The 19,973-nt window shown below is 41.7% G+C and overlaps 1 protein-coding gene across 3 annotated transcripts; it reads right to left on the bottom strand.

Annotated features, from left to right (window-relative positions):
- Positions 1 to 8,533: 8,533 nt before the first annotated feature.
- On the bottom strand, positions 8,534 to 14,441 carry LOC307034148 (uncharacterized protein). Of its 3 annotated transcripts, none has more exons than XM_079672910.1 (5): positions 13,396 to 14,441; positions 13,087 to 13,266; positions 12,773 to 13,008; positions 10,930 to 12,679; positions 8,534 to 10,824 (listed from the first exon to the last, which is right to left on the bottom strand). In XM_079672910.1, exons 1-5 carry the CDS (start codon positions 13,658 to 13,660, stop codon positions 8,600 to 8,602), a joined length of 4,656 nt encoding a protein of 1,551 aa, XP_079529036.1. In that variant the 5' UTR covers positions 13,661 to 14,441; the 3' UTR covers positions 8,534 to 8,599. The 3 variants fall into 3 exon arrangements, with proteins under 3 accessions (XP_079529036.1, XP_079529037.1, XP_079529035.1); XM_079672911.1 differs by having other exon boundaries at positions 12,773 to 12,981; XM_079672909.1 differs by having other exon boundaries at positions 12,773 to 13,266.
- Positions 14,442 to 19,973: the final 5,532 nt, after the last annotated feature.

The following is a 19,973-nucleotide window of genomic DNA, read 5'->3' as shown; positions in this document are numbered from 1 at the left end:
TATGATGACTTATTTGGTATTTTACTCGGCATGCTGCCAAAGAGTTGTTCAGGAATTAGTCCCTTTTGTTTAGAAGCCTGAAAATAAGCCTGAAGATAGCCGCCTTTAGCTTAGCGGTGGTGACGTGAAGTCATGTGAACGTGCTGTAGTTCCTTTATAGCCCAACATTAGCCACCTTTAGCTTAGCGGTGGTGGCGTGAAGTCATGTGACCGTGCTGTAGTTCCTTTATAGCCCAACATTAGCCGCCTTTAGCTTAGCGGTGGTGACGTGAAGTCATGTGACCGTGCTGTAGTTCCTTTATAGCCCAACATTAGCCGCCTTTAGCTTAGCGGTGGTGCGTGAAGTCATGTGACCGTGCTGTAGTTCCTTTATAGCCCAACATTAGCCGCCTTTAGCTTAGCGGTGGTGACGTGAAGTCATGTGAACGTGCTGTAGTTCCTTTATAGCCCAACATTAGCCGCCTTTAGCTTAGCGGTGGTGACGTGAAGTCATGTGACCGTGCTGTAGTTCCTTTATAGCCCAACATTAGCCACCTTTAGCTTAGCGGTGGTGACGTGAAGTCATGTGAACGTGCTGTAGTTCCTTTATAGCCCAACATTAGCCGCCTTTAGCTTAGCGGTGGTGACGTGAAGTCATGTGACCGTGCTGTAGTTCCTTTATAGCCCAACATTAGCCGCCTTTAGCTTAGCGGTGGTGCGTGAAGTCATGTGACCGTGCTGTAGTTCCTTTATAGCCCAACATTAGCCGCCTTTAGCTTAGCGGTGGTGACGTGAAGTCATGTGACCGTGCTGTAGTTCCTTTATAGCCCAACATTAGCCACCTTTAGCTTAGCGGTGGTGACGTGAAGTCATGTGACCGTGCTGTAATTCCTTAATAGCCCAACATTAGCCACCTTTAGCTTAGCGGTGGTGACGTGAAGTCATGTGACCGTGCTGTAGTTGCTTTATAGCCCAACATTAGCCGCCTTTAGCTTAGCGGTGGTGACGTGAAGTCATGTGACCGTGCTGTAGTTGCTTTATAGCCCAACATTAGCCGCCTTTAGCTTAGCGGTGGTGACGTGAAGTCATGTGACCGTGCTGTAGTTGCTTTATAGCCCAACATTAGCCGCCTTTAGCTTAGCGGTGGTGACGTGAAGTCATGTGACCGTGCTGTAGTTGCTTTATAGCCCAACATTAGCCGCCTTTAGCTTAGCGATGGTGACATGAAGTCATGTGACCGTGCTGTAGTTGCTTTATAGCCCAACATTAGCCGCCTTTAGCTTAGCGGTGGTAACGTGAAGTCATGTGACCGTACTGTAGTTCCTTTATAGCCCAACATTAGCCACCTTTAGATTAGCGGTGGTAACGTGAAGTCATGTGACCGTACTGTAGTTCCTTTATAGCCCAACATTAGCCACCTTTAGATTAGCGGTGGTAACGTGAAGTCATGTGACCGTACTGTAGTTCCTTTATAGCCCAACATTAGCCACCTTTAGATTAGCGGTGGTGACGTGAAGTCATGTGACCGTGCCGTTAGATTTTTACTTCAAAGATCATAAAGTGGTGTTAATTTGTGGAGATTATCTTGCTGAACACAACGTGTAGGTGTCTAAGTATCATACATTTAATCATTTTCTGCAATAGCCCTATACCGAAATCCAATGGAACATTTTAATCGTCTCTTTATGAGGAGCCCTTGTGATGCTCACTTATAGGAAGGCCTACAAAAACACTTAATCTGCCAAACTGGACTGGACACTGCAAACACAAAATACGTGTGTGTGTGTGTGTTTCTGTGTGTTTGTTTTGGAATAATTTCGGAGCCATCATGCAAATCTTTGGAGTCGAGCACCTGGCATTGGGTTTAGCTTTGTGTCCCGGTGAAGCTTGATGGCCCTCGAGCATTTCATCTGATCCCATCTGTTATTTATTGTGGCTGAGACATTGTGAAGAGGTCGGTCAATATCCACGGATGTGATTGCCAGCGAGCATCTTGGGATAATAAATCAAATGTAGCTGCCTGCAGGGTCTCCTTCATCTGCCAGAGCAGGAAGCTCTGTCTGATTTGACTTGTAATGGTCTGATCTACATGGAGAAACCTCACCACTGCACTTAGCCCTCGACGATAAATCACCAATGCTTTGGCAATTTCATGTGGCTCTACAGAGGACAACATCACATACAAATGGTGGGTCAAGTAAGTCAAATTACAAACTTTAATCTTCTGTAATATTGAGCTTTTTACTCCTACAATGATCTGACATGGCTACTTTTTAATGCTGAGTTTATTAATAAGGAGAGGAGAGCAGACTGTTGCTAAGGAATATGATTAAGAGACTACAGTCTGTGAAGTCGTATCACAACGCAGAAAGAAGTCTAGTCAATTTAACTTTGAATGTTTACTTCCTGTCTGTCTTCTTCTGTTGTTACCTTTAGTGTTTATTATCTGTCTCCTTCTGCTCTTCCCTTTATTGTTTACTTCATGTCTGTCTTCTTCTGCTGATCCCTTTAGTGTTTACTTCCTGTCTGTCTTCTTCTGTTGTTACCTTTAGTGTTTATTGTTTGTCTCCTTCTGTTGTTTCCTTTAGTGTTTACTTCCTGTCTGTCTTCTTCTGCTAGTCCCTTTAGTGTTTACTTCCTGTTTGTCTTCTTCTGCTGTTCCCGTTAGTGTTTACTTCCTGTCTTTTTTCTCCAGCTGTTCCCTTTAGTGTTTACTTCCTGTCTGTCTTCTTCTACTGTTCCCTGTAATGGTTTATTCCTGTATGTCTTCTTCTACTGTTCCCTGTAGTGGTTACTTCCTGTCTGTCTTCTTCTACTGTTCCCTTTAGTGTTTACTTCCTGTCTCTCTTCTTCTGCTGTTCTCGTTAGTGTTTACTTCCTGTCTGTCTTCTTCTGCTGTTCCCGTTAGTGTTTACTTCCTGTTTGTCTTCTTCTACTGTTCCCTGTAGTGGTTACTTCCTGTCTGTCTTCTTCTGCTGTTCCCTTTGGTGTTTACATCCTGTCTTTTTTCTTCAGCTGTTCCCTTTAGTGTTTACTTCCTGTCTGTCTTCTTCTGCTGTTCCCTTTAGTGTTTACTTCCTGTCTGTCTTCTTCTGCTGTTCCCTTTAGTGTTTACTTCCTGTCTGTCTTCTTCGGCTGTTCCATTTAGTGTTTACTTCCTGTCCCTTTAGTGTTTACTTCCTGTCTGTCATCTTCTGCTGTTCCCTTTAGTGTTTACTTCCTGTCTGTCTTCTGCTGTTCCCTTTAGTGTTTACTTCCTGTCTGTCTTGTGCTGTTCCCTTTTGTGTTTATTTCCTGTTTGTCTTCTTCGGCTGTTCCATTTAGTGCTTACTTCCTGTCCCTTTAATGTTTACTTCCTGTCTGTCTTCTTCTGCTGTTCCCTTTAGTGTTTACTTCCTGTCTGTCTTCTGCTGTTCCCTTTAGTGTTTACTTTCTCTCTCTCTTCTTCTGCTGTGAAATTGACCTATCAGCATAGAGTATTTAACTTTTAAGCCATGTTGTAAAGCACTTTAAATGTCCTTTGTGTCTGAAATGCGCTCTATAGAAAGGTTACCTTAACCTTACGTAAAATACTTCCTCCCCCATTGGTCTTTTGTTGCGGTCTGAAGAGAAAATCCTCCCGTCTCGTTAAACATATGTAAAGTGAAACAGTGTCGGTTATAAACCTCTTTCACTCTGATCAATATTCTGATCCATTGAACGGCAGCTTTTCCCGAGGTGATCCTCCTCTTCCATCTCACACACACACGCGCGTGCGCGCACAAACACACACCTGAGATGTGCTCCGGCATGCTGATCAATCCATTCACACACTAATGCTGTTCGACAAGGTGTGTGTGTTTGCCCATTTGCATGAGTGTATTAGTGATTATGTGTGTGTGTGTGTGTGTGTGTGTGTGTGTGTGTGTGTGTGTGTGTGTGTGTGTGTGTGTGTGTGTGTGTGTGTGTGTGTGTGTGTGTGTGTGTGTGTGTGTGTGTGTGTGTGTAGCTGCGTGCTCAGGGATAATCAGACCCACCCGTCCATTTGCTTCAGTCAAAACAAATTAGTCTCTGGATTTGTTAAAGGGCACTTCGGCCATTCAGGATAATTGCCGAGCTGCATTGAGCGGACGCTTCCTCATTGATTTCAGGAGTTTTGGTGAAATGAGAATGTTTGATGCTCGGTCACTCTCTCTGCTTTCTGTTCGGGGTTTAAAAGACAACCAAAATGCTGGTCCAAACTAAAGAAACAGAAATCCATTATTTGTCCCGCAGCGGGGAAATGTCCAGCGTTACAGGAAAAGTGAGAATGTACATAAAAGGCAAAACATTGTCATAATAAATAAATATAAACCAAACCATAACCTTCAATTTTATGGAAACATATTTTAAGTCTGACCAGGACAATATCAACTGAATCAAAGAGTACAAGCCTACAGCTTCCCAAAAAACTTAAAATTACAAATACATCTTGTAGACTTTGAGTCCAGCTGGAAATAAGGAAACTAAACTGCAAACATTTTTTTACTACATTTATGCTTAACCTTGCACTGAAAATTACAATTAAAAATGTTAATGCAGGATTTGATATGTTTTACAAGACATAAGGGCAGGAATTCAGAGGAAAAGGAGCCGTTTTGAGCTCTGCTACTAAAAACTGATTTTTTTAACGTCATACGTCAAACGTGTCATATTACGTCACATGGGGGAGTTAACTTTCTCGGACTCGTTCTCTGCCCAATCCGCGGTAGTAGTTTGTAGTTGGTTTGAGCGGTTGTGATTTAGTGAGCTGGTATTTTTTCGGTAATTTTACATTGCATTTCACCATTTGTAATCATAGTGAGCTTGTGTTTGTGCAGGTTGCAGCGACATATCAACGGAAGCTCCACAACCTTTCTCCGCCAGATCGTCATGTATCAGCCGTATCTCGCGTCTCCCCTCCGGTCAGCACCGTAGTGTGGAGTTGCATTAGGTAACGCGAGATACGGCTGATACTTGCGCATTAGTTTCTGTTATGGATCAGTATCAACAGTCCTGCCAGTAACGTTACTATATTATCAATACTACTTTAATTATAGCCTGATATATGATTGCTAACTTTACAATGTTGTGTTGTGACTGACTTTAGCTAACATGCTAACGCCGGTCACTCACCAAGACAGCTGCTCTGTTCTCCACTGGTTCTCCTCACACCAAAGCTCCATTTCTCTCCGATGGCCGTTATTTTTTCTAATCCTTGGCTGCTCCTGGTCTCTTGGACGCCTAGCGGGCTCATAATTATAATCATATGCATTCGAATATATATTTTCAACCTCTTCTGTGTCAAAACTAGCATTCTGATCCAGGTTTATTCATACGTTAGACCGGCCGCTCCCCCCCTTGTTTCCCCCGTGTTACGTCACACGCGGGAGGTCACGTGCCGAGGCTTTTTTATGCGGAAGTGAACATTTCTTACAAAAACGACGCCAGATGTCACTGTAGTGTATATTTCTATATATTTTTGGGAAAATCTAGTGTATTCATAATTTTCTTACACATTTATTCACTGGTGTCTCTAACCTGCAAGCTGCTCTTTAAGTTCAGCTGGAAATAACAAAAACTAACTTGCAATTTGTATTCAATGTTTGATAATGTTATCCATGTTTCCAGATCTCAGCAATAGAGCTGGAAAGTGTGCAGCATTACTTCAAAACTGGTTGTTAAATGATGAAATTGATTGTTGATTACCTCATTCATGATTACGGTACACAACAAATGAAGCAGACCAGAACACGCCTGATGCAATTATTGGTCGAAGGTTTAATTGTCTTCTCCAGATTAATGTTATTGATTTTTATAAAATGGCATCTGTGGGAAACCAAAGCAAAGACGATCCTCAATATTTTTTAGTTGGTGGACACCTTATTCTCTAACGCAGGGGTGGGGAACCTTTTTCCTCTCAAGGGCCATTTCAATTTTTTCAACAGGGCCGTACAAATTATTGACCTCCGCTTAAAAATACAAAAATCACAGCCCATTCATTTGGCCTTTCTTTCATGCTGTGCAAAGAAAAAGCAACCTCTTAATCCAGATATCTCACCATGACTCGCGCATGCATTCACGTGCACGGTGTGGCATGAACACCAAAACAGAAAGATACGGACACTAGATGTGTGCAAATGTATTTAGTTTCCTATCCATGTGAACATGATTTAAGTGTGTGGGCTTTTTTTTTTTAAATGTTTGAGTTAAAAACATCAATCTGGTGCACTTTGAGAGCAACATTAACAGATCTATGGATACATCTCTCAACACCCATATGACACAGAACTGTAAGCCTATTTATTTTTCTTTATGGATATTTTACAAATCACTCCCCTTTCTAACTGTATTCTTGTTTATTAATAACAACTTTTTTTTTACTGTCATATAGTATTTTATATAGTTTACTTTATTCTCTTCTGTTATAACTATAATGATCATATAAAGATGTGCCTTTACCTCACTGGTTGGAGAAAAAGCTTCTTATATTCGTTAGCATAGCTAGCTAACCAGATGCTAATAACAACAAAGTTATTGACTGTATGCTCATACATGCCAACCTTTCCAAATCCAAAAGAGGTAGGTTTGCGCGCGGCAAATGTGCACGCCCAAATGTGCACGCCCAAATGTGGACGCCCAAATTAGGTAATCAGAAGAAATGGAACCCCAGTAATTACATGTATAAAACATGTATTTAACATATATTGCATCATTTTATGCATTTTCCAGGAAAAGTGGTAGTTTGGTAAACAGTGACATCAACGACATGTCTGGTCTGTAAAATGCCCGAAAAGTAAAAGAATGGGAGATAAATATCCCAGATATATCAGAAAAGACTGCATTAAAAAAGTCATTTCCTGCATTTGTCTACTGATAAAGTGTGATATAAATAATGTATAGGCTTTCAGATTGCTGTAGTTCACTAAACAGAGACATTAACGACATGTTTGGTGTTGAAAATGTCAGAAAAAGTAAAAGAATGGGAGATAAATATCCCAAAGTCTCCACATTTTATTATATTTTGAATGTGTTTCCTCTTTCAGTTGAGACAGATGAAGGATGTGTCAGGATGTAGAACTCTTGTGTGAACTTTGGATAAAGCCAGGTTCATATTCTTGTTTCATGTTGATGACATATTAGAGTCAAAGGTTTGCACAGAGCGAAATATCTTTGTGTTGCGCCATATCAGAAAAGACTGCATTAAAAAAGCCATTTCCTGCATTTTTCTACTGATAAAGTGTGATATAAATAATGTACAGGCTTTCAGATTGCTGTCGTTCACTAAACAGAGACATTAACGACATGTTTGGTGTTGAAAATGTCAGAAAAAGTGAAAGAATGGGAGATAAATATCCCCAAATCTCAAAATTGCATTATATTTTGTGTGTGTTTGTGGTCCTCTTTCAGTTGAGACACTGTAGGATGCTTCCGGAAAAGACCAAACACTGGATGTCTTTCAGTCGCCAACATGTGTTTTCGAGACACTGATATTAACGGGGAAATCCTGCAGGACTCAAATGCCTCGTCGGTCCGCACGTTGTTTCTCTTTCAGAAACACAGAGGACTGTTTGTATGATGCGATCACAGACACGCTGCAAACGGTGTCCACCAAAAGTCGAGTCCAGTGTCTATGGAGTGTCATTTTTATTTGTTATAGTTTGGGAAGATTGAAAATCGAAAGGGAAAGCCAGCTAAGTCGGTAGGCGGTAGAAACATGTCAAAAGCGGTAGACTACCGCCCAAATCGGTAGGGTTGGCAGGTACTGTATGATCAGTATGGCAGATGAACAGATCGACACTGGGCTTTCAACTAAAGACACAGCCACGCAGAAACTGCAGCATGTGTACGGCTCCTTATGGGTACTGCAATTTGTGAAGTGGCTTAGCGGCGTTCTGGTGCTCTCCATCAGAACTGCACCCCTGTCAGACGAGACATATACCACGGGTGTTTCTCAATGTCGAGTACACTTGCACATGTCTTCCGAGTCACTTGCTTCAGAAGCGAGGCAAGAATACTTCCTGGCATTCGGAAAACGAAGAGTGGAACAGGCGAGCAAGTGTGCAGGTGTACGTCATATGAGAGGCCCCACCTTACATTTGGGGAAATTGGTCCGTGCACAAAGCATTGTGGGGATTTTAAGACCGCAGAGTTTACACATGTGCAGCCTCAAAATTTCTCGCTACGAAGTACGCCAGGCTCGGTAGAATTCCAAGTATGCTGGACATTGGAACAGTCTTCCGGCAGCACTCGTTGACTAGTTAGGGAAAGTTAGGTATTTTTTTAGCCATATCGTGAAATAATTTATTACCAATAGCTTTTTTTACCATATGTTCCTATAGGTGTCTAGTAACACCTCCCGATTTATCCACAGCCAAATCCTCTGGGAATTGCCTTGAGAGCCAATCAAAGTTAGGGTGCCCATAGGGCGTGGGTAAAAATAGTGAAAAAAATGTTTCTACCAAAAGTGACTTTTGAGATGTCTAACTAGGGTTTTTTAGGGGTGCTGAATCTGTCCCAGTCATTGGTTTTGAGTAAAAATGACTCCAACTCCATAAACAATCCATAAAAAGTGGTTTTATTGAACAATTGCAAATCAAAACTAGCGTTATTAGTTGACATTTTAACAAACCTCATCAAACTCCCCTGCATCTCCCTCACTATTATTATCATCTGGCTGGTTGATGTTCTGGCAAGAGTTACCATGACAGTTCCCACAAGCAGAAATACATTTGACTCCTTGCTTTTTACAGCAGCACCTGAGAGTGCCACAGTCACCTGCGCAGTTGCAGCAGACTAACTTCAGAAGGTAATCTGGTGCCATGGGATCTGTTGTAGGGACTGGTTCATAACCATGTTTTCCTTGTTTCCATCCATACTCAAGGACATCCAAAGATGGACTTTGTAGCATTAGCCAATCTCTGGTCTGGAGATATGCCCGCAGTGAGTGCTGTGCTGCAGCTCCTGTAGTTGGAGGCAGTTTCTCAGGCTTGATGCTCCCAGCTGCCGCCCGCTTGCTGAAGATATCAAATCTTAAATCTTCCAAATCTCCAGATGGATTACCACGGAATATGTTCTTGAACAGTTCGCAGCCAGCTTCGATGATGTCACTTTTCTTGGCTCTGATGTCACAGAACACATCCATGGCCCGCTCTGATTTGTCAGTCTGGCAGAGCTTGCTGAGCAACGTTGGTTTGCTAAACCCAGAAATTGCTGATACAGTATCACAGCCAGAGAAGCTATGTAGGAATATAAGGTATTTACGGTACCTCTCCGGGAGTGCCTCTCGAATCTTTCTGACATCATAAGATGTATCTTTAGCTGTCGTGAGGAAGACCGGGTGGTTTGCCCTATGATGGACCAGCATAACCAGGACGTCTGTGTCCTCAGCCCTCACCTCAACAGAAGACTCTATTGCCTCATTTAGTGCTGCAGACACGATGGAGGTGTCAGCATCATCAGAGCATAGTTGAACACTGATCCTAGCTCTTTGGAAGGTCTCAGCAAGGAGCAGAATGAGCTGAGCCTTGTTGTTCTTGTTGTCAAGAAACCTTTCCCGCGGAATGATGTTTTTTAAGTCTGGACGAATCTGAATGTCACAGCATGCATTCTTGGTTCGTCTCAGGTGGTCATGGTCCTTGGTGGAGCTACCATATCCATCAAAGACCACAGTGATCCGGACGTGCTGGCTACCCATGGACATCACAAACCGGAGGTAGCTCTCAGTGATGTCCTTCCACGTGAGGTTAGCCTCCCATTTGACGCTGTGCAGGAGCCAACCGCCATCAACCACCAGGCTTGTGCAGGTTAGTTTTTCAACAGGCTCCACAAAAGCCTTCAGGAACTTTGCTAGGGCAGCCTTGTCTGGCTTTCGCAACTTCTGATTCTTGTCAAATAGAGACATTGGTGTTGGCGTCAACTCAAAGCGCAAAGCTTCTTTGGTCTTGACTTCACGCTCACTAATGATGATGAGGCGGTTGAAGAGCTTGAGTGAGTCAGTGATTAGCTTCTCTCCATTGATTTTAGGAGCAGATCTGAGGCTTGCCAATGACTTGACCTTGTGCTTGGTTTCCATTGCATCCAGAACAGTTTTCCCATCCATCTTGGCCTGTATGGCTCTGCCAACCTCCTCTGCCTGATCAGCATTGACTGAGTCCCCAGGAGTGCTGCTGAACCCCGTCGAGAAAGATACCAGGGTCTTACTGTCCCGTATGGAATCAAAGGGGTTGACTTCCTCCAACCATCCAACTATGGCATTAACAGAGTCATTGTCTTTCTCCATCTGGGCTTTTGTGATGTCTGTGTGGATAGGTACCCTACGTTTGTTCATTACTCCTTCAAGCTCCTGGTGAATGAATGAGAAGTGGTTGAGAGTCTGAACCCAACACTTGTGAGCAGATTTGTTCCGGAACCGCCCTCTGCTTAAACCACCTGAGGATTTGGCCTCACGCATGAGTGTTGTTTCTATTGTGATGTCAGTCCATGTGCCTGACCACTCATGGTCTGAGAACCGGACTACATGGTTGCCATACACAGTAAACTTGGACAGAGTTTCCTGGAACATGGGACAGTCCTGTCGCTGCTGCATTAGTTGTACATAGAGCCTTGCTCCCTTTGCGTACTGATGGTGCCCTGCTGCTGCAAAGGTGTTCAGCATTCCAATGATGCAGCTGAGGTGACCTGTGTGGTCTGGGACACGCTCACTCCTGATAAATACCTTGATTAGATCGATTCTGCCATAGTACCAGACCCAGAGTGCAGGTGTTCTTCCAGCCTTAGACAAAGTCTTCAACCTCTCCTCCATCCTCTCCTTGAACACAGTGACTATCCTTGGTGTGTCCATGGAACCTGTTAGAGATAGACAGTTTTAATTGTATTACTACATAATGAGAAAATATAATTCGGCATACTCCGAGATAGTTTGAGACACAGATTAGGGAAAGGTCAAATTACCTCTTTTCATTTCTTTTGCAGTCCTGATGAAGTTCTCCATGTCTTCATAGTCCTGCTCGCTGAACGCAACATCTTTCAGCAAAAACTTGGTAATTGCCGCTGATGCAAGAAGGTGGAACCGGATGGCCTTAGCATAAGCCCTGCCTGAGAGAATGTGTTCTGCAGTGTTGCTGCCTGGGTAAACTAGCTGTATCAGCTCTTGCAGCCCTGAGTCTGCCATAATAACCCCAATAGAGCCCAGGAAGCTTTTCAGGAGATGAAACCCTCCTAGTCTAGTGATGATGGGCAAGTCAGACTGGAGAACTATCTGAGTTGCTTTCAGCCATATTGGCATGTCAAATGTGATGACAGCAGGAGACTGACCGCTGCGTAGGCACTCCATTAGAGTAGTGTAGATGGTTCTGTACTCGTTTGGGTCACCCTCAATGATTGGAAGAAACTCAATGAGGGACTTTTTCCTGCATTCAGTTTGATGTATGGATTTCATGAAGCCATTCCAGTTCGGATGTTCAAATGTGGCGTTGTAATTCTTGATAGCCCATCCTGCCATCCAACCAATGTCCCCTGACTTCAAAACCGGAGGGTCTTGGTGGAGATCAGCTATGGGAACCAAACGGATGTCTGCCAATCCTGCTTTGTTTTTTGGTACAAAGGACAGTATTTTCACCTCTGTTGCTTTGAGAGTTGCTACCTTTTCCTCAACTGCCATGTTCCTCCTTGGTATGGTTGTGTGAAGCTCATGTTGTCTTGTTGCTGGAGCAGGAGAAGTTACTCTGATCATGCCCATTGCATGGAATGCTGTGTTTCCTTGTAGTGAGGCAATGTTGAGATCTATATTATCACCAACACATTGATGAACAGTGCTATCGGCAGGAACAAAGAGGGCAAATGTTTGCTGATTCTCTTCATGCATTCCAGAACCACTCTCCTCTTGCTCCTCTGGCTGTTCTGCAGATAGGACTGCATCGACCTCTGCTTCCTCATGCTCCACAACATCTATACCATCTTCATCTGTGATTATGGTATCCTGGTCCATGCTACCACATCCATTTTTCACGTTCAAGTAACAATACTTGTAGTGATGGAGCTCAACATATGATTCAGAGTATCCTGAGTGATGAATACGGTCAATCAACCACTTTGATCCAAACATGTGGTCAAGCTGAATTGTAAGTCCAAGTTGGGAGGGCATAACTCCTGATCGAGGGCGGTATGCTTTCAGCAGGTTCTGTCCCCACATTGCCACCTTTTCGTCAGTTTTTACAATTGCCTTCAGCAACTGCTTGAGGCTGTCAGGAATCAGAGCAAGTTGGCTCTGTGTATTGGTCATGCTGTCTACTGAGGGATACTGCTTTGTGTCGAGTGAAACTCTTGCCAAGTCTCCACAGATCAGATGAATGGCAGTGGAAATTATGAGGTCTTTAAGTGCAGAATCATCCATGGTTTGTGAGGGGTTGATGACCTGCTGATGGTAGTCTCGGAGGATTGCCTCTGTAGTGTCTTTTAGCCACACAATGAATCTTCCTCCCTCATCTAATGTGAAACAGAGAGACTCCTCATAATGTTCCTGAAGCTTTTTTTTAAGATACATCCGTCCATATGTGAGACTTTTGTCCTCCGTGGGGTCAAGTTCTTCCATCTTCATGTGGATCTCAGCGAGACTTGTTACACCATGCTCCACTTCTTCATCCATCCATTTGCACAGTTTCTCAAACAGCAACTGCCTCTCCTCATCTGTAGGCCGTCCGACCTGTGGGGGAAAAAAAACTTTTAATTGAAATGATTGGCTTCAGAACCTTGTCTACAGAGTCTGGGACTTCTGGTCTTGAAAAAAATATATTACCCCAGAGTTTGTAACTGGGTTCTCGAACTGGGACCTGCACCGAAGATGATACAGTGCCTCTTCAGCTACCAAATCTATTATTCCAGACAGGCGACCAGCAACTTCAACTCCCCAGGCATCTCCTCGTCTCACAGCTGTCTCCAACAAATTCCTTTTCAGTCTGTCCTGGAAGCGATTGTCAGGTGCACGATACAACTTCCGGGCTGTGTCTGGGTTATAGCCACATATATGATTTACTAAAGAGAGTTTTAATTTGAAAAAAAAGAAAGACCTTTCAAACTCATTCATGAGAATGTAGAAGACAGGCAACTTACTAGGGTATTTTACAAGCATTTCAACATTGATGCTCTTATTGCAGAGGATACAAACATCACGGTAGACCAGGTGTGCTGATGGGGTTTGGAATGTGGAGCTACCAGCACTTGAAGTACTTGGCCCAGACAGTACGCTGCGTCTTTTCATCCTGTCTGATCGTTGGTCTTGAGCATCTTGTCCTTTGGATGGATGAAAGACAATTTCGTGAGCTTTTATTCATGCCACAAAATGTATTGGATTGAAATGATGAGTTGAACGGAATGATTGACAGAAAGTGGCAACAACATTGACATAATGAAAAAGAAAACCTGAACGTTTCGCAATGGATACACTTCTCGAACGATGGTACAACTCGGTTCTACAATCCAAATGGTACTTCAGCTTGGGGTCATCTCCATCATTCCAGTCCTCATGTAGTCTGTTGATCAGCATTGCATCATCTACGATCTCAGAATAAGATAATAGCTGCTGATAACCTTTGTGAGTGACTTTTGAGAGTTTTTGCATTTCAGTCCCAGGACCACCACAGATGAAGCACCTCAAACCATGACAATTTGTGGTATCAACTTCCATACTGTCCTAAAAAGACAAGACAGCTCGGTGAACAATTACTTTTTCTTTTTGTTTACTAGGCAAGGCAAGGCAAAGGCAAGACTTATCAAACATATCATGCAGAATGGGTCCACACAGCCACATTAATAGATTATGTGTAACTATGAACAATAATCTCACTTTGAATCATATAGTGAGCCCACTATAAAATGACACAATTTACAACACAATTAATGTTGATCAATGACACAGAGACTATTTATAATGGTTTATTTAGCTAAGGTACTAGATTTGATATTAGCCTAATGTTAGCTAACTTAAGCTGCATGCTAGCTAGCAACATTCATTTTAGGCTGTAACTAAGAGATAAAAATGATGCATGGGCCTATAAATAAATGTATAGCCAACTAAACTTTAGAAAGCAAAATTATTTACTTACCATGTCAGAAAGTAACTTTGTTGTGGGCGTGTTGGAGCAGTGGTTAGTGTCTTCGACTGGTATACGGGAGGCCTGGGTTCAATCTGCACGCTTTGAATAAAAGCAGCTGCAAAATACCTCTACCTTGATATTCTCCACGTGCAGAGAAGTAATTATACTGAGCACGTACCTAGCAGATGTCATTACTGTAGTGTCTTTTAAATTCAGAGTGGATTATTCAATGTGTAGAATACATTTTTCACCCCAAATCCATAGGTTAAATTTGACAGATCAATATTTCAGGGTTAAGGAGTCATTTTGACTCAAAACTAATGGCTGGGATAGATTCAGCACCCCTAAAAAACCATAGTTAGACATCTCAAAAGTCACTTTTGGTCGAAAAAATGTTTTCACTATTTTTACCCAGGCCCTCTGGGCACCCCAACTTTGATTGGCTCTCAAGGCGATTCCCAGAGGATTTGGCTGTGGATAAATTGGGAGATGTTACTAGACACCTATAGGGACATATGGTAAAAAAAGCTATTGGTAATAAATTATTTCACGATATGGCCAAAAAAATACCTAACTTTCCCTAACTAGACGTAGTATTCTTGAAATAGTGACTCTGGAGCAACTTTACTCGAGATTGAGAAACACCCCGAGTGATGACACGTTAGGCTCGTGTTGTGTTCAAGGACCCTGACCTTGGCCAGGAAAAACAGGCACTCGCTTGTTTAATTATTTTGCGGTCTAGATTTCTTTTTTTCTTTTTTGCGTGTGTTTATAAATTACCTCGAGGGCCGTACCAAATCCGTATACGGCCCGGAGGCCGGAGGTTCCCCACCCCTGAACTAAGGTCTTATATTTTACACCGTGTGTTTTCACTCTCAACTTGTCAAATATGATAGATGGTCCATGGCAGTTTTCCTAGTGGCCAAACAGTAGAACTACATGCCCGTTCTAATCTCTTTCCCATTGACTTACATCAGGAAGGAGAAGATTGTAAATCAGCGTATAATACCGTGTTTTGAGCTAAATGAGCTGTCTACAACTAACACTTTTATAGCCATTATTTAAATTATTAATCGTCTAAGAGTTATTAAAAGTGCAAAAAAGCTGAATTAATTCGAATTTCCCTCGCCATTCATTTGACCAAGCCAAGACCGATAGATCGAAGGCGGGGCTTGATGAAAACCAAACTGCGCATGCTATGGCTGTGCGCTCCTGTATATAATATTTGATTTGATTTGATTTGTCTTCTTGTTTATTTTATTTTCAAACAACTATCATGAAAACCAATTTACCCCGGGATAATTGGAGTATTTCTGATTCTAATGGATGAATAGCAGGATAGTGAAACAGTAACATGTGCAATTCCAATGACGTCATTGGGCCCAAAAATACACTTTCCCATTGACTTACATTGGGAAAGAAACCTCTGTAGATCAGCGTATAATTATTTTTGAGCGAAGTAAACGACACAGTACGAAACCTTTTATCGCCCTTGTTGAATAATTAGTGTCTATAGTAAATGAGCCAAACCCTCACCTTTTGGACTAAACTAAGACTGGCAGATTGAAGGCGGTGCTTACGGAAAACCAAAGTCCGCTTGCTCTGGTTCTGAGCTTTTGTATATAATATTTTAATTATCTTCTAGTTTATTTAATTCTCAAATGGAACAACTGTCATGAAAACCAATTTACCCCGGGACAATTAGAATATTTCTCAATCTGATTGCTCAATTTCGAAATAGTGATTCTTTTTGTATTCTCTTAAGGAGTTAGATGGTTTAACACTGGCAAACAGTAACCTGTGCAATTCCCAGTCGTAAAAGTCCTGACCAGTGTGAATGTGATGGAACTAGAGCATGCTGTTCAGTCGAGTATTCCTGAATAAATGGAGGTATAAAGAAAAAGCTGGGGTCGAACATCTCTCTGCCTGGATTCACTGTATAGAAAGCAGCATGTGTGTGCTCAGCAAACTCTGCACAGATACGGAAAGGTTCCCCTCAATCCCAAGGTTTATCTCAGACAACAATACGAGACGTTCAGGTTGGTAATTCGAGGGTTTTGACCTCGGGGAATAAGCGGCGCGGATGCAGATTACTGCTTTAACAGGAAGTGCAGGAGTCAGGACTTTTCTTGCTGGAGAGGCAGTGAACGGCCATTTTGAATTTTTACTGAATCATTTTCGTGGTTCGAAATTATCCTGCCTTTTGGATTTTTTTTTTTCTTGCAATAGGTTATACATGTTCTCCTCTTGTGTCAGATTGTTCAAACCATCTTCTTGAATTCAACTTTCAACAAAGTGGAATTCCATTAGAGACAGTACATTGTGAGTTTACCACAAACCCACCCGGAAGTCGGCCATTTTTATCTTCACGAGTTGTTTTGGTTGAATGGAGCCACATTTAAATTATATTTCTGGGTTTTAGTAATTGTTTCTGTTGGACTTGCCTAAAGGTGTAAATGTGTTGTCATAAACCCAACAGGAAGTCAGCCATTTTGAATTTGATAGAATTCTTTGGTTAAATGGAGCCGACATCTTTGCTTTGTGATAATCTTATCTCTTGACTTGCCACCCATTGTACATTATCTCTTCTTGTGTCAGATTGTTCAAATGACAAAATTACCGATGGAGGTTCACTATAAATCCAACAGGAAATAGGCAATTTTTTTATTTAATGGCGTATTTTGATTGAATGGAGCCAAACTTAATTTATGTTTCTGGGTTTTAGTTATCTTTTATGCTCTCTTCCCTTGGGTCAGATCGTAAGAATCATCCTCTTGAATCTAACTTCCAACAAAGTGGAATTTCATTGGAGGTTTGCCTTAAACCGAATGAGCCATTGTTTAATCTATAGCTTTTTTGGGGGGGGGTGAATCGAGTCACATTTTAATTACATATCTGCTTTTTAGTGATCTTATATGTTGGACTTGCCTTAAAAGCTCTCTTCTCAGATCGTAAGAATTACCTTCTTGAATCCATCTTTCAACAAAGCTCCTTCTTCCCCCGATGTCTCTCATGTTTTCTTTCACACTCAACAGATTTTACAAGTTGTTTACGTCGTCCGCTGCCCTTCCTCTTTCTCCTGTCTTTCTTTCTTTCTGCTGTAATGAGAAAAAAGATGCCGCAGTAATTAATCTACTCTTTTCTTCTTCGAACTGTTGCTAACTAACACCGATGATGGATGGTTGAGTGAAGCCGGAGCGATGGCTTCTTCTCCGATGATAAACTGGATCCTCTCTGAGACTAATGAACCAATCAGAGCTGCTCACAGCCGAGGAAGAGGAGGAGGAAACGGACCAGAGACAGTGAACAGAAATATAGAAGCTGCTTTGGTGAACCTGTCAGGAGAGACGCTTTCTGTGTCTTTCTTTTACTGCACCTTAGCATGCACTACAAATGAACCTGCTTGTATAATGTTGTTTGTTATTTATTTAATTAAATAAATGTAACTTTTTTGTGTTTTATGCTGCTTTTTATGCACTTTTTTATGTATTACCTTTTGCATTTTTTATTCTCATGTCGTAATTTTTGCGCAATTTCCGGCACAAGAATTTTCTTCGAGATTTTCAAAAGTTGTATCTTATTTGATCATATTTTATATCCTGCATATAATTGACAAAAAAAAAGATGGTCACATGTGTCCCTAATCCTCATCTGTATATCCAAGACAAATAGAGAAAGTCAAATTTATAACGCCTTGGACTGAAACTCCTTTTTTTGAGAGACATTATAAACTGTCTATGTGAACAGATGGAGCTCGAACACATCAGAAAACAGTGACACACACACACACACACACACACACACACACACACACACACACACACACACACACACACACACACACACACACACACACACACACACACACACACACACACACACACACACACACACACACACACACACACACACACACACACACACACACACACACACACACACACACACACACAGTATTTATTGCCTGTGTGTGAATTATTCACTGGGATCGACATCTGGGGAAAGAACAACCTTTCTCACCCTCAGAGACACGATCAGATTTTCTTCAGGAGTAATTTTATTTATAGAAAATAGTGTCTGCAATAACACGAGCCAATATTTCTCCTCTGTGTTTCCAATCCAATTGAAGGGTCCCACAAATGTGTTTACACGGGGGTTAAATAAAAGGCTGTGTGTGATGTCCTGGTGACATTTTGTGTTCTCTGTTTTCACCACATGTAGGAGGACACACCTGCATCGATGCTTGTTAAACTCGTGTTTTACTGCTTCGTACTAAATAAACAGTTTCATCCGAACATAAGTCTCCTGAAGCTACTAGGGGGGCGGGGTTAATTGGTTTATCTGCGAAATAATCTCCAGGATAATTATTGACTGTATTGCCAGAAATCTACTTTTACTCACAGAAAATGTATAGGGGAGAAGGGGGTAAGTTGAACCACCCCCTGTAACCAGGCAACGCCTTATAGTTGTAATGAAGTGACTAGAAATTATGCAAGCTCCACCCATTTCTCATTGCCTATGAAAGAGAGATACTCATTGTGGTCTGGTAAGTAAACATTTTTACAAAAAAAAGTTTTCTGCTTGTCAAAGTACATTTTCTAGATGTCAGCTATATCGGCTGTCATGTCAAAAAAAAGTATCCAGGTTTAAACACATATATTGTATATGTTGATGTGTTGGCAGCGTATTAAACCATGTGAATCATTAAGCTAAAGATGACTCTGAATTAATGAATTTTAATGCTAGGCTATTTTTTCTAAAATGGTGGCTATGGGGTAAAGTGAACCATGGGCCTTGGGGTAAGTTGAGCCAGTTTTTTTTCAATGGAGAAATGAATGAAAGTAGGCCAAGTTGATAATAAGAGCTCATCGTAGGCTACATTTAAAGTTGTATTCACCCTGTGTTTGATTGGTAAGATGTATGAAATTGTATCACCATTTGTATGATTACTTTTCCTTTTAACAAAAATCAATCAATTCAATCGAAATTTATATTAAAAATATTTGAAAAACTAAGCTTGTATTTGGTTTGTTATTTATTGTTTAGTTACCTTTAAGATTGGCTGTAGGTATGCCCAGGTTTGAACAGGTATGCCCAGGTTTGAACAGTGGTTCAATCTACCCCCTGACCTGGATCAACTTACCCCTACACTGGGGCAAGTTGAGCCACAACATTTTTTTTTAAAGAAGTAATATTTTCACTGCCCTTGATCAAATATGAATTATTATCATTGCTATTGATAGGAGACATCATGAATTATAGGTGTGCGTTTTCATTTTTATTATGTGTCATTTCTCCTTGCTTAGAGCACAGCATAACTAAACAATGGCTCAACTTACCCCACTCTCTCCTAACTTGCTGCAGCTCTCAGCCAAACTCACACTCAAGCAGCATGCGTTATGCCATCATACGGAACATTTGCATTCAGGAAAGCAAGTTCCCGTAAAGGCGAGTGGATTTGTGGCACGCAGTGAACCAACGATAAAAAGAACGGCTCTCACCAAGTACGACTCGGTTCCCTTCGTTCGTACCAGCCGTTCAAAAGAATCGGATTATTCGAGAACGTAACGTCACCAGAAGCTACTTCCCAAATGTCAGATTTCTGGTGGAAATGGCTATCATCTGTGCAAATATGTTCTAAGATGGGACGCAACTTTTACTTTTTTTTTTGCTTCTTTCCTATTCAGGATCCTTGATGACTTTAATTTAGATATACTGACACACAAACACAAAGTAAAGTGCAAAGTATGGTTTACATTTTGCATTATGTCGGGTTTCGCAAGTGCCTTCTTCATTTCGAGTGTGAATTGTAAAAAGGAAAACAGTTCATATTTTATTTGACTTCTCTTAAAGATCTTAATTTGTGTTATCCAAGAAGTGTAAGACCAAGCTATCCAGGATATG

This window comes from Notothenia rossii (assembly GCF_949606895.1).
Source record: "Notothenia rossii genome assembly, chromosome: 3".
NCBI classification, from domain to species: Eukaryota; Metazoa; Chordata; class Actinopteri; order Perciformes; family Nototheniidae; genus Notothenia; species Notothenia rossii.
The sequence above is the reverse complement of the archived record's forward strand: the minus strand, read 5'-3'. Positions and strand labels throughout refer to the sequence as shown.